This window comes from Anolis carolinensis, chromosome 2, assembly GCF_035594765.1.
Source record: "Anolis carolinensis isolate JA03-04 chromosome 2, rAnoCar3.1.pri, whole genome shotgun sequence".
NCBI lineage: Eukaryota > Metazoa > Chordata > Lepidosauria > Squamata > Dactyloidae > Anolis > Anolis carolinensis.
The window spans coordinates 169042940-169056965 of NC_085842.1; the positions used below are offsets into that span (position 1 = coordinate 169042940).

A 14026-nucleotide genomic window follows, 5' to 3' on the forward strand; every position below is an offset into this window, starting at 1 on the left:
AGCCTATTAAACATCAAATTAGGTTATGATTTTACAAATTAAGCACCAAAAATCATGTTATACAACAAATTTGACAGAAAAGTAGTTCAATATGCAGTAATGCTACGTAATAATTATTGTATTTACGAATTTAGCACCAAAATATCACGATGTATTGAAAACATTGACTACAAAAATCATTGGATAATCCAGAACGTTGGATAAGCAAATGTTGGATAAGTGAGACTCTACTGTACCAGCATTTTACACTAGTGGCAACAAACAATCATTCAATCAATCAGCAAATTAATTCATAAAGCCTAGAGTAAGAGCGACTGGATTTTAGTTTGGTGTTTTTTTCCCCCAACTTTCTGGTAAAGACCTCTTCTTGAAATCTTTAGTAACCAACCTGTGGTCCTGGGTCACCTCCGTCTCCTTTTAATCCTGAATTCCCTGGAAGACCCTAAAAATATAAGCAGGTATAATCCTTTCAAAATGCCTGAAATATCTACAATACAATTGCAGTCAAAACCTCAGGATTATGAGAGAAGAACACTCCTTCTAGAAATTGCTAGATGTAATGCTTCTTTAGACCTCATGGACTGTACAAGTTACTGCAGTGTAAATCGAGCCTGGAAGAGCACCAGATCTGGCACGTATGTGCTGAATCTGGGAGCAGTGTCCAGATGGGGTGTGACCAAATCAGTAATACTAGGCTGTCACATCATTTTCTGTGTTATTGCCACCACTCCTTGGTGCTACAAAGCTTCCCCTGAGCACCTGGCCATCGCCTATCATAGCTGCTGATGTCAGAATGGAGCACCTGTGTGATCAGGAAGAAGGGAGAATTGACTTCCTCCATCATGCAGACACCCCATTCTAATATCGGCAATGTGACTCTGTGATCAGTGGAAACAGAAACAGGGATAACATTGGGACATGCTGCCTCCGTCCCTAGTGCTGATCAGTGAAGGGAAAAGGAGATGGCAACAGTGTCAATTCAGACAGGGGGAAAAGCTGAAAAAAACCTAATCCAGTTGTCCAGACTGCCCCAAACCCCCTGAATACCCTAGAGCAGTGGTTTCCAACCTTTTTTTGACCAGGACCAACTTTGACCGGGGACCACTTTGATCAGGGACCAGTCTTCAACATTAGTACCAAAAGGATTATGAATCAGTTTTTGGTCAACTTTAGATTCGGTTTAGTTATTTGGGGTGCTGATTAAGAAAATTGCACTGGATAGACCACATCAGCTCTAGTTTCCGATACAGAACATATGCCATGCAGTAGTCACAATCTATCCAATGCAATAGTCAACTCTACAGAAAGGAGCGGAAATAAAATAACTAAAATAAAATAAAATAAATAGAGAAGTAGGAGATTCGTGGACCGGATTTTTGTTTTCGTGGCCCACTGCTGGCCCACGGGTTGGGAACCACTGCTTTAGAGTTTCCAGAAAACTCTGTAGTATCCTCCAACTTTGCCTAAAGCAGGGCAAAATTGGATTAAAAACCAACACTCCTGGTTATGGGCTGAAAGTCACTGTGTGTCACGGAGACAGACAGTGGTGCATTTGCAGTGAGTCCTTTTTTTTTTTTTTTTTTTAGCCAGTGTACACAAGCCCTTATAGACAAACTAGACAGGGCAGTACTATGCCCTCCAAGTGTCCCACATTGGCAGGAAAAGTCCTGATTATTCCTCTTGACAGCAGATTTTTTCAGCTACTTTTAAAATGTCTCAATTTCTCTCTCCTCCTCCCACTTTCCCCCTTTGTATACAGCTTACCTTTCACTGCTGTTAACTAAATTGAACATACAAAAAGTAATTTGTACTCCACTGACACTGAGAAGAGAACAGAGGAAAGGGTAGAGTTTTTCCCTTCCCTGCAGGCAAAAGTAAACTGCTACAGTCTCTCCAATTGTGTGTTCCAGTTTTTATCCATGAACTATTAAATATGTGAAATGTTGGAAGTCATACAGTACATGTTGAAAATAGCAGTGTTTTTTTTTGTCTGTTTTTTTTTCTCCATGTCAGGAGTGACTTGAGAGACTGCAAGTCACTTCAGGTGTGAGAGAATTGGCCATCTGCAAGGACGTTGCCCGGGGGACGCCCAGATGTTTTGATGCTTTTACCATCCTTGTGGGAGGCTTCTCTCTTGTCCCCTTGTGGGGAGCTGGAGCTTACAGAGAGAGTTCATTCACGCTCTCCCTGGGTTGGATGCAGTGTTACATTTGGTGTAAGGAATATCTCACTCTGCCGCCCTTTTATCCCAATTCATGCCTACATTCGTTTCAACTGAAGCTTTTTTGCAATGCAAATTATAGTTATGTTTCTCCTGATGATACACATATCATTACTGCAGAGGAAGCCAAGGAGTCATGACCTCTTGACACCTAAATACTAGAAATCTGATCTAGACTGAGAAACTAAGGTTGGCATTTGAGTGGGGAATGGGGGGCAATGCTTCAAGGGCAAAATGTTATAATACACCCTCCAATATTTCACAGATTAAAAGTTGGAACACATAAGAGAGAGAGGTTGATAAGGAGCTGAAAAGGTGGGAAAATGGAGAATTAATTAGGACTGTCTCTTCTGAACTGGGACAGTTGGGGAGCATGCTAAAGTTACAAATGACTACAGAGATAACTCTATATAATCCTAGGGAAGTACAGACAGTTGCAAGAGAGAGAAATAGATTCCACATTTCTCCCATGTTGTTATTGTAGATTTAAAAAGCAAACTCTCACTCACCCACCCCACTCCAAACCAAACATAGCAGGGCTAATCTCCATTATTTTGTCATTTCGGGTAGAACATCAGACCTCAACTAATCAAGGAGGACAGTATTCAGAGCTACCCTGCTGATTTTGGCAAACAAGGCAGAAAATCCAAGTACTCTTCCCATCCCTGGCAGTTAAGCAAATGAACAACAACAGCATGGTCTACATTTATGCTATTCAAATTATACAAACCACTTTGTCTTATGATAGGGCCAACTCTACAGATAGCAACTGATCCTGCCACACAAAATGCACAGAATAAATATATAATATATATTTAATAATGAATGTCCCAACCATCCTTGAAAGGCTCTTGACTCCCTTTCGCAGCTGTACTCACCAGTGGTCCTGGCCGACCCGTAAGGCCCATTGAACCAGGAGGACCCTTCATGGCAAGCTGAAAAGAAAAATAAAATTATGAGTTTGAGCAGTTATTTAACTGTTTTAGGGATGGGGTTAATGAGGTAAAATGAAAAAGAAGGAACAAAACGGCAATAGAAATGAAGTAGGTAGTGAAAGATGGGAGTTTAAAAAAATGGAAGTGTTTTGAAATGGTGCCGCATTTTTGTTTTCTGTGTTCTCAGGATTATACCACAAATTTACAAGGGGTCCAGATTACATTCTTATTAATTGGTTGCCCTATCATGTTTCCTCCTTCCATCTCTCTTTCTCATTTTCTTACCAGAAAAAAAATCAAAGAAGAAATGATGGAATAACTTCACAAATCTTTGAATTGGTAGTACTCAAGAGACCTCCATGTGAAACTGCTTCAACCTATTATTGAATTAGATAAAAGTAAAGGTTTCCCCCTGACATTAAGTCTAGTCGTGTCCAACTCTAGGGGTTGGTGCTCATCTCCATTTCTAAGCCGAAGAGCCGGCGTTGTCCGTAGACACCTCCAAGGTCATGTAGCCAGCATGACTGCATAGAGCACCATTACCTTCCAGCCACCTTCCCACCTGAGTAGTACCTATTGATCTACTCACATTTGCACATTTCCGAACGGCTAGGTTGGCAGAAGCTGGGGCTAACAGTGGGAGCTCACCCTGCTCCTCAATTTCGAACTGCTGACCTTTTGGTCAGCAAGTTCTGCAGCTCAGCAGTTTAACCTGCTACGCCACGGGGGGCCCCTATTTCTAATTCTTGAATTAGGGAATAACTTTTTTGAATGAGGTACTTTTTCCAGGTGTATGAATAAGCACTCCAGAAGTGAAGTGATGGTTGCACTTGTATGGTGTATTGATATGGTTTGATTTGCAGCTGGTCTTTTGTAACACAAGATGATGCTTCCAATTTAATTATTTGAATGAAGAGAGAAAGACCAAGTGGACATTTACTGACCTTCGCTTGCTGCAAAATAGCTTGGGCCTGGGCTTCCTGGAAGGACACCAAAGGGCCTTTCACTGAATCACCACCAAATTGGAACTAGATATGAATTCATGAGAAGAAATCAAGTTAGTAATGAGATCACAGCTACATTAAACAAATAATGTATCAGCATCACTAATAAACTCTTTCTCAAAATAGCCCCTCTATATCAAGCAGCTCATGGCTAGTGGTATTTCCAATTTCTAATCTTGATGAAAGCATAATATCATCCTCATCATTATTATCATCCTCATCATTATCCCCATCACCTCTCTCAGCTCTAGCTCCCCATGCTGGGACATGAGAGAAGCCTTCTACAGGATGGTAAAACATCAAAAATCCAGGTGTCCGCTGGGCAACGTCCTTGCAGACGGCCAATTCCTTCACACCAGAAGCAACTTGCAGTTTCTCAAGTTGCACCTGACACAAAACAACCCTCCTACATAGCACCATCAATTATACAAGAGCGTTATAATAATAATAATAATAATAATAATAATAATAATAATAATAATAATATTTTTATACCCCGCCCCATCTCCCCGAGGGGACTCGGGGCGGCTTACATGGGGCCAAGCCCAGGCAAGAAGCAATATAAAACTCAACAATAAAAACAAATCATAAACAAATAAAATCACATATACCAATAAACAATAAACACACTTTGATAAAAACCTGGGTTGGCTCCTAAAAGGGTTTTGTTTTTTTACAACAAAACAAACAAAAACAATAGGCCCTGACAGAGATGTACAATCAAAAACATGTCTGTGTGCTCATATACACACATACAAAGAGGAAATGAGGTATAACTAATCAGAAAACAGTGCAATACAATTGTAAAATATAATACACATTTAAAAACAGTATAATACAAAGAAGACTGACAATACTTGTAATCAAAACATACAAGACTACAAAACATTAAAGCAATGCCATGTCTCCATTTTGACTGCAGGGCCATTGTTATCAGGGGAGAAGGTGAATGAAATGTCTTAGCGATGAAATCAGTCCAAGAGGTCTGTAGCTCTCTCTTCAACAGAAGAATGAGATGCACAGTTTAGCTCCTTTCCTCTCTCATTTAGCTATCTGAAGCTAACCTTTGCAAAACCATGGGGAAAGTCTGTCTTCCTGTACACTAATCTGCTTCCCATATCACCTTGTGCCATCATGGTTTGGTTTCTTCTCTCCAGAGCCTGCCCCCTGGTACCCAATCCTATGGTAAGTGTTGACATGGTTTTACCAGAGGCACAAGTATAGCAATGCTCACAGGAGACTCCACACTTTACTTTATATGCCATATCTATAGGAAAATAACATACAAACACACCTGCCATGAACCTACTTCCCAAAGGGGCTGGCTGTTGTTGATCCCAATGCAGATGCCCTCTTTTTCTCTGTCCTCCAAACCACAAAACCCAGTTAACTATAATACTTACTGGTAACATAATCATAGTTCCTGGAGGTCCACGGATGCCGTCAGCCCCTGGGAGGCCTGGGAGGCCTGGTGGTCCCTGAACAGAAAGAAAACAAGAAACCCCATCAATCATTCCCATGAACTGTTGCACTTGAGAAGAAAGCTGTGTCAAGCTAGGACTTGTCTCCCAGTACTGAGGTACTTTGAGAGGGGTGCATGCCATTGATTCCTTAACCTCTCTTCCCCAACCCCCTCCTTCCACCTTCTGAGACAATCAGGAACCCAGAGGAGAAAGGAGGAGGAAGGCTCTCTCTTGAATCACAGAGTTTCCCTTACCTGTTCACCAGGATCTCCTGGAAACCCTGGCGGTCCTCCCTGTCCCATTGGGCCCATCTCACCCTGGAAAGGGATAAACAGAGAAAAAAGGCATCACCCACCAACTCAAATTCTACATTCCATTCCTTTTTCAGTTTGAGAAATAAAAACTCCAGATCAACACTGTACTACTGTATTTGGAGCCCTCATATCACAGCTTCAATGTATGCTTGTATGCATTCACTATTTACAACCTCCCTTTTCACCAGTGAGGTCAAGGTGAAATAGATTGCTTTTCTCATTGTCTCCATCTGAAGTTGAACATGTTGACAGAGAGTAATTGATCCACAGCCACCCCAACTAATACCATTATTTGTTATGTGAAGACAATTTTATTATTTATTTATTTGCAGTATTTATATTCCGCCCTTCTCACCCCCAAAGGGGGCTCAGGGCGGATCACACTGCACACATATAAGGCAAACATTCAATGCCTTAACATAGAACAGAGACAGAGACAAACACAGGCTCCGAGCTGGCCTTGAACTCATGACCTCTTGGTCAGAGTGATTTGTTGCAGCTGGCAGCTGGCTGCTCACCAGCCTGCGCCACAGCCCAGCGAAATGGAGTCCCCAGTGAAATGGCGAAATGGAGCCCCCAGTGGCACACTGGTTTTAAACACTTGTGCCGGCAGGACTGCTGACTGAAAGGTCTGTAGTTCGAATCCAGGGAGTGGAGTGAATTCCCATCTATCAGCTCCAGCTTTCCTGAGGGGCATGAAAGAAGCCTCCCACAGGATGGTAAAACATCCTGGTGTCCCCTGGACAGCCAATTCTCTCACACCAGAAGCGACTTGCAGTTTCTCAAGTCGCTCCTGAAACAAAAAAAGTGGCACCAGGTGACAATCTGCTGGCACACTCAATTACTGTCCATCATCCTTCCTTCTCTCACCTGTGGACCTCGGTATCCAGCTGGCCCTTCAAAACGGCTGCCCTGCATTGAAGAGATAAAAATTGTTATGTGCTGATAACACTCATAATTTAGGCAATGAAAAGGGAGGGTCTATGAATCCTATGAATATACCTAAAGTTACATGATGTAACTTAGTTACCTTTAAACACTCTTAAAACCATCTTTGGGCACCAGAAAGGGGAAAAAAGTCACCAACAACTGTCATGTTTTACAATTTACTTGAAATTTACAAAGTCAAATCTGTATATGTATATTTTTCCAGAGAAATACCTTTCATAAGCACTTGGGAATATTTTGGCTGAATACATGATGAGGAGGGAACTAGTGGTTTAATTGAACAAGCTGTTGCATAATATTGCCAACTGCACATAAAATGCTCAACAGCAATAGTCATCTACATTAATAGTTAATGTTGCTTGTGCTTTTGAATAGAAAACATGATTCATGATCAAATTAATTGTTCCTGGAATGCAGACTGCTGATGAAAGGGCTTTTGTTGGGACAAAGTAGTGCAGAGTTGTTGAGAATACTAAACATGCAATGCACAACTATGATTCAAATCTACCTTACATGGCACTGAAAAATGAAAGTGTTCATGAGCATTAAAGACTATATCACACAAAGCCACTATACCACGGTAGTAACACGATTGCTGATAGTGGCAACATACCAGCATGAGTATCCCTGCTATTTCACATCTCTGCATTTGCACAACTATACCAATTTGTGGTCCTTAACTACTTTCGCATTATCTCACAATTATTTACAGTATTTATAACTTGCCCTTCTTACCTCGAAGGAGACTCAGAGCAGTTTATATACACATACGGCCAGGGCTGTAGCCAGAAAAAAAATTCGGGGGGGGGGGGGTGTTGAACCCCTAGCACCCCCCACCCCCGCTACAAACCTGTCAATATCTGCTTGAGATAGTGCCTGGAGGGACTCTTAATGTTTTGCGTCTCATAGATTTAGCATGGGGATTTGGTTAACCAGTTAAAATTCATGAGTAAACCAGTTTTTTTTATAACCTGAAAAATTTCGGGGGGGGGGGGGGTGAACCCCTAAAAAAAACCCTCGCTACAGGCCTGCATATAGCAAACATTCAATGCCGATTATACAATTAACAGGGACAGACAACACAAACAGAGGTAAAGACAGTTTTTCCCATCTTATTTCCAGCATCTTGGGGGCTGTGCTCGACTCTGGCCATGGGGGGGGGGGGGTGCTGTCACTCCATCTTCCATGTCGAGGAGCTTTCCTCTGATCAATGTCCTTAAGGGTGCTTTTATTACCTCCCCGCTAAAAGCAGTACCTATTTATCTACCTGCATTTCTGCTTTCAACTTGGTAGGTGGGCAGGTAAGCTGGGACTAATAGCGGGTGCTCACCCCGACTCAGGCTCGAACTGCCAACTTTTCAATAGGAAGGATTTTTTTCTACAGCACAGCAGTTTAGCCTGCTGTGCTAATACCGGGCCCAGCCTTCCACACTTCTACTGCTCCCTAATTTTTAAATAGTTGTAAAAGCAATTTTGTAATTCCAGTTATACTTTATAGTTCAAATAAAACTTTAAATCCAAAATTACAGCCTTGGAAAAAAGATAAGGGGAAAAGAGTGGGAGAGGAGGAGAATCCTGTCTTTGATGTCACTTCAATGCCAGCATGCCACTACAGACACAAAAGAGTCCTCTTTCACCAGACAAATTATGGAAATGTGGTGTGACTTACCATTATTGACAGGCTTCCCTATCAATAGGAGGAGATGGATTTATTATGGGAAGGAATCAGACAGGCAAAAGGATACACACAGTGTCGTGTGACAGGTGCCATCATAGTCCTGTTTCAATGCTGGTTTGCCTCCTTCATTTGATTAAGTCCTTACAAATTGATTTTTCAAAAGCATACTTGCAAGCAAACTTGCTGGCCCAGGAAATACTCAACAGGCTTTTGTCTTGTTTTGAGAACCAATAATTGCTGATTTCAATCTGTCTCCCAGAGGCTGCATCATATCTGATATGCACTCCGGGCAGGCTGCCACCAAAAAGCTCTCATGACCCAGCAGTGGTACCTTCTCTGCTATTTGGAAATGACTAGATTTAGAAATGTTTATTCTTCCAGAATTCAAATTGGACTGGCCACAATGCTCAGGCCTCTATATTTAGTGGTGGAAAGGTATTCTTCCATCCTCACTGATGGAAATGTGACAGTTCAGGAGGATAGAAGGTATAACATACTCACAGGCTCAATGATGGCTGGCTCCCCTTTCTCTCCTTTGAGGTTGGTTTCCTGGCACAGACACAAAAGAAACAAATCACTACAATGATCAAGCAGTACCAGACAGACAAACTGCCTTTTTCTTTGAGCAAGGTCAGCATGATGTACTAGTTTGAGCATTAGATTAAGGTTCTGGAGACTAGGGTTCACATTTCTGCTCAGCCATGGAAACCCACTTGGGCAAGTCACACACTCAGAAAACTCTGTCCACTTTAGGGTCACCATGCGTAAGAAATTACTTGAAGGTACATAATGACAAAGATGAAACATCCCACTGATGAATTGAAGAGATTCAGTATGATTAAAACTTTAATAGCCTGCTATTTGGCCTGTAGGAATGGAAATATGTGCATGTACAATATTTTGTGCCCAGATTCAATTCCTAATGTTCAGCAATATTTCCAATGTCCACACTGGTGTACATTTTATTTATGCAAAGTGCTACTGTGTTTCCCCGAAAATAAGACAGTGTCTTATATTAATTTTTGCTCCCAAAGATGTGCTAGGTCTTATTTTCAGGGGGTGTCTTATTTTTCCATGAAGAAGAATTCACATGTATTGTTGAACAAAAAAAATGAACATTTATTATATACTATACAGTAGTCGTCGTCACAAACCAGCATAACCAGACAAACTGAATCCTATCAAGAATTTCTTGTTACTACCATTATTTCCATGTACAACACTCTATGGTGTGTACATTTACCAATCCTGCATGCTCTGGTGTTCTGTTTGGCAAGCATACTTCCAAACAAAAACTTTACTAGGTCTTACTTTTGGGGGAGGCCTTATATTTAGTAATTCAGCAAAGCTTCTACTAGGTCTTCTTTTCAGGGGATGTCTTATTTTCGGGGAAACAGGGTACTGGAGAGGGAATGTGTGTGTACTTTTAAGTTGCTTGTGACTTCATGGATTCCGTCAGATTTCATTAAGCAAGGACTCCTCAGAGGTGGCTTTGCTAGATCCTTGTTCTGAAATATATCCTATAAGCACATGGGATTCATTGGTGGTCTCTCATGCAAGAACTAACCAAGGATGATTCATCTTAGTTTTCAAGATCAGAAGTGATCTGATGCCCTTTAAGGTATTTAGGGTGCTTCAGAAATAACTGCACCTTAAAAACTGGAGACAGCAAGGGATCTGACTTTGGCTTTAATTCTGGGGAGGAAAGAGAGAAGTTTTCTGATCTTGCGACATCAAAGCTTAGTGATTTGGGTTTTGGACTAGGACACTGGAAGAACCAGGGTTCAAATTCCTGCTCAAACTTGAAAGCACTTGGCATGACTTCGAGCAAGTCATATTCTCTCAGCCTTAGAAGAAGGAAAGGACAAACTCCCTATGAACAAATTCTGGAAGAAACCCCTGTGATGGGTTCACTTTAAAGTCACCATATGGTTTAGAGCAGGGGTCCCCAAACTAAGGCCCGGGGGCCGGATGCGGCCCTCCAAGGCCATTTACCTGGCCCCTGCCCTCAGTTTTAGACTTAGGCTCGCCCAAAGTCTGAAATGACTTGAAGGGACGACAACAATCCTACTTGATTATCTCATTGGCCAGAAGCTGGCCCACACTTATTTATTTATTTATTTATTTACAACATTTATACCCCGCCCTTCTCACCCAAGGGGACTCAGGGCGGCTTACAAAAATTGGCAAAATTTAATGCCCAAAATACAATCATAAAAACAAAACAATATAAACAGATCTATTAATAACATTGTTAAAACACATTATAAAAACCTTAAAAACGTATATATAATTAATTCACTTCCCACTGAAATCCTGATAAGTTTACAGTATGTTGGTTAAAATTATTTTTATTTTTAAATATTGTATTGTTCTTTTATTTACCAATATTGTAAATGAATAATATGATAATAATATATTGTGTATACATGTAATATTCATAATAATATTATAATGTAATACAATATAATATTTATTTATTTATTACTGTATTTCTACCCCACCCTTCTCACCCAATAGGGGACTCAGGGCAGCTAATAATAATACAATATAATAATATTGTATAATATAATAATATTAATTATATATTACTAGCTTTGCTCGGCCACGCGTTGCTGTGGCTTATGGGAATCCTTTGTTGGCCAAGTGGAATAGCAGTGAATAGCCTTGCAGTCTCAAAGCCTGGCCATTTTCTGGAGTAGCTGGAGCTGTTTGTTGTATGAACATAGATGCATGGAGGAGGGGTTGTGCTGTCAAGTTTAGTGTTTCTGAAATGTGTAGTTTTGTTGTTTTGTCCTAGGTCGAAATGTCATTACTCTTTTATATATATACTAGCTGTGCCCGGCCACGCGTTGCTGTGGCAAAATATGGTGGTATGGGAAATAAAGTATTGAGGAACTGGTGGTAGTTAAGGTAAAGGGTAAACGTTTTCCCCTGACATTAAGTCCAGTCATGTCTGACTCAGAGTGTTGGTGCTCATCTCCATTTCTAAGCCGAAGAGCCAGCGTTGTCCATAGACTCCTCCAAGGTCATGTGGGATGACTGCATAGAGCGGCGTTACCTTCCCGCCAGAGCAGTACCTATTGATGCACTCACATTTGCATGTTTTTGAACTTCTGGGTTGGCAGAAGCTGGGGCTAACAGTGGGGGCTCTCCGCTCCCCCAATTCAAACCTGCAGCCTTTCGGTCCAGAAGTTCAGCAGCTCAGCGCTTTAACACGCTGCGCCATCAGGGGATATTATTTCCTAAAGGTTGTGAATATACAATATTTCTGATTTGATTTTTTGGAGGCAAGTATGAATGCTGCAATTAGGAAAAATGATTAGGATGTAATGGCCTTGCAGCTTTAAAGCCTGGCTGCTTCCTCCCTGAGTGAATTTTTTGTTGGGAGGTGTTAGCTGGCCCTGATTCTTTCCTGTCTGGAATTCCCTTGTTTTCAGAGTGGTGTTGTTTGCAATATTTTATGTGTGTCTACTGTCTGTGGCCCTGAGAAAACAGAGGATTTGCCAGACTTTGATGATGGGAATACTTTGTTGGGAGGTGTTAGTGGCCCTGATTGTTTCCTGTGTGGAATTCCCCTGTTTATTTACTGTCCTGGTTTTAGAGATTATATTGTTCTGCATTATTCTATCCCAGTAATTATTTCATATTAAAGTAGAATCTCACTTATCCAACATTCACGTATATAATGTTCTGGATTATCCAACGCAGTCTGCCTTTTCATAATCAATGTTTTTGTAGTCAGTGTTTTAAATTCATTGTGATATTGTAGTGGTAAATTTGTAAATACAGTACAGTAGAGTCTCACTTATCCAACATAAACAGGCTGGCAGAATATTGGATAAGCGAATATGTTGGATAATAAGGAGGCATTAAGGATAAGCCTATTAAACATCAAATTAGGTTATGATTTTACAAATGAAGCACCAAAATATCATCTTAGACAACAAATTTGGCAGAAAAAGTAGTTCAATACACAGTAATGCTATGTAGTAATTACTGTATTTATGAATTTAGCACCAAAATATCACAATATATTGAAAACATTGACTACAAAAATGCATTGGATAATCCAGAACATTGGATAAGCGAGTGTTGGATAAGTGAGACTCTACTGTAATTACTACATAGCATTACTGCGCATGGAACTACTTTTTCTGTCAAATTTGTTGTATAACATGATGTTTTGGTGCTTAATTTGTAAAACGATTACCTAATTTGATGTTTAATCGGCTTTTCCTGAATCCCTTCTTATTATCCAACATATTCACTTATCCTGCCGGCCTGTTTATGTTGGATAAGTGAGACTCTACTGTATATTGATAATCTTAAATTATCTGCTTAGAACTGGATTATATGAGGCCCCTTCTTCACAGCTGTATAAAATGCACACTGAAGTGGATTATATGGCAGTGTGGAGTCAAGATAATCCAGTGCAAAGCAGATAATGTAAGATTATAAATGGGTTATAGAGCTGTGTAGAAGGGCCTTGAGTCTACACTGCCATATAATCCAGTTAAAATCAGATAATCTGTGGAAGAAGCCTAAGTGAGGCCTAAATCAGCCTGTCCCCTAACTGAAGCCTGGCTGTCCCTTGGCTGGTTGCTAGGCAACCAAGTGGGCAGAGATTACCCCTCTAAACTGGCAGCAATTGGATAAAAAAAATTATTGCTCTCCCTCTAATTAGGACTTTATTTTTCTTTTCTTTTTGTTGTATCAACCTGGAGGCATGGATGATGGGTTGTGTTGTCAAATTTCGAGGTTGCGGGGCCTGTACTTTTGTTGTTTTGTCCACTGCCCTGATGCCATCACTCTTTTATATATATAGATAGATATATTAAATGTAATATTACTAATAATATTACGGTATAATGGTATAGTACAATATAGTAATATATAATGTTAATATTGTGCTATGCTAATAATATAATATATTGTATGTACATACAACTTGTAAGCTGCTCTGAGTCCCCTTTGGGGTGAGAGAGGGTGGGGTATAAATGTAGTAAATAAATAAATAAATAATTGTTGCTGGGGTTTTTTTTTTTTGCGCTACAAATAAAACATGTGCAGTGAGCATAGGAATTTGTTCGTTTTTTTTTTTTCAAATGATAATTCGGCCCATCAACAATCTGAGGGACCATGAATCGGCCCTCCACTTTAAAAGTTTGAGGACCCCTGGTTTAGAGGCACACAACAGCAACAATTCTGAGTTTACTGAGGCCCCTTATACACTTCCATATAATCCAGATTATCAAAACAGATAATCCACATTTTCTGCTTTGAACTGAATTATATGAGCCTACAGTGCCATAGAATCAAGTTCAAAGCAGATACCGTATATACTCTAGTATAAGTTGAGTTTTTCAGCCCATTTTAGGGCTGAAAAAGCCCCCCTCATCTTATACTCAAGTGAAGGTCCTGGCCGGCTTATATTCGGGTTGTCTTATACTCGAGTATATA

At 40.5% G+C, this 14026-nt stretch overlaps 1 protein-coding gene across 2 annotated transcripts in view; it reads right to left on the minus strand.

Moving 5' to 3' along the window:
* Window positions 1-14026, minus strand: part of col5a3 (collagen type V alpha 3 chain) — a 182327-nt gene that overhangs the window by 80572 nt on the left and 87729 nt on the right. For both annotated transcript variants that reach the window (XM_062971053.1, XM_062971052.1), the window contains 7 exons: window positions 9065-9112; window positions 6808-6849; window positions 5878-5940; window positions 5564-5638; window positions 4101-4184; window positions 3100-3156; window positions 389-442 (listed from right to left, as the gene is read on the minus strand). In XM_062971053.1, coding sequence (XP_062827123.1) covers window positions 389-442; window positions 3100-3156; window positions 4101-4184; window positions 5564-5638; window positions 5878-5940; window positions 6808-6849; window positions 9065-9112 — 423 coding nt within the window. The remainder of the gene's footprint in view (window positions 1-388; window positions 443-3099; window positions 3157-4100; window positions 4185-5563; window positions 5639-5877; window positions 5941-6807; window positions 6850-9064; window positions 9113-14026) is intronic.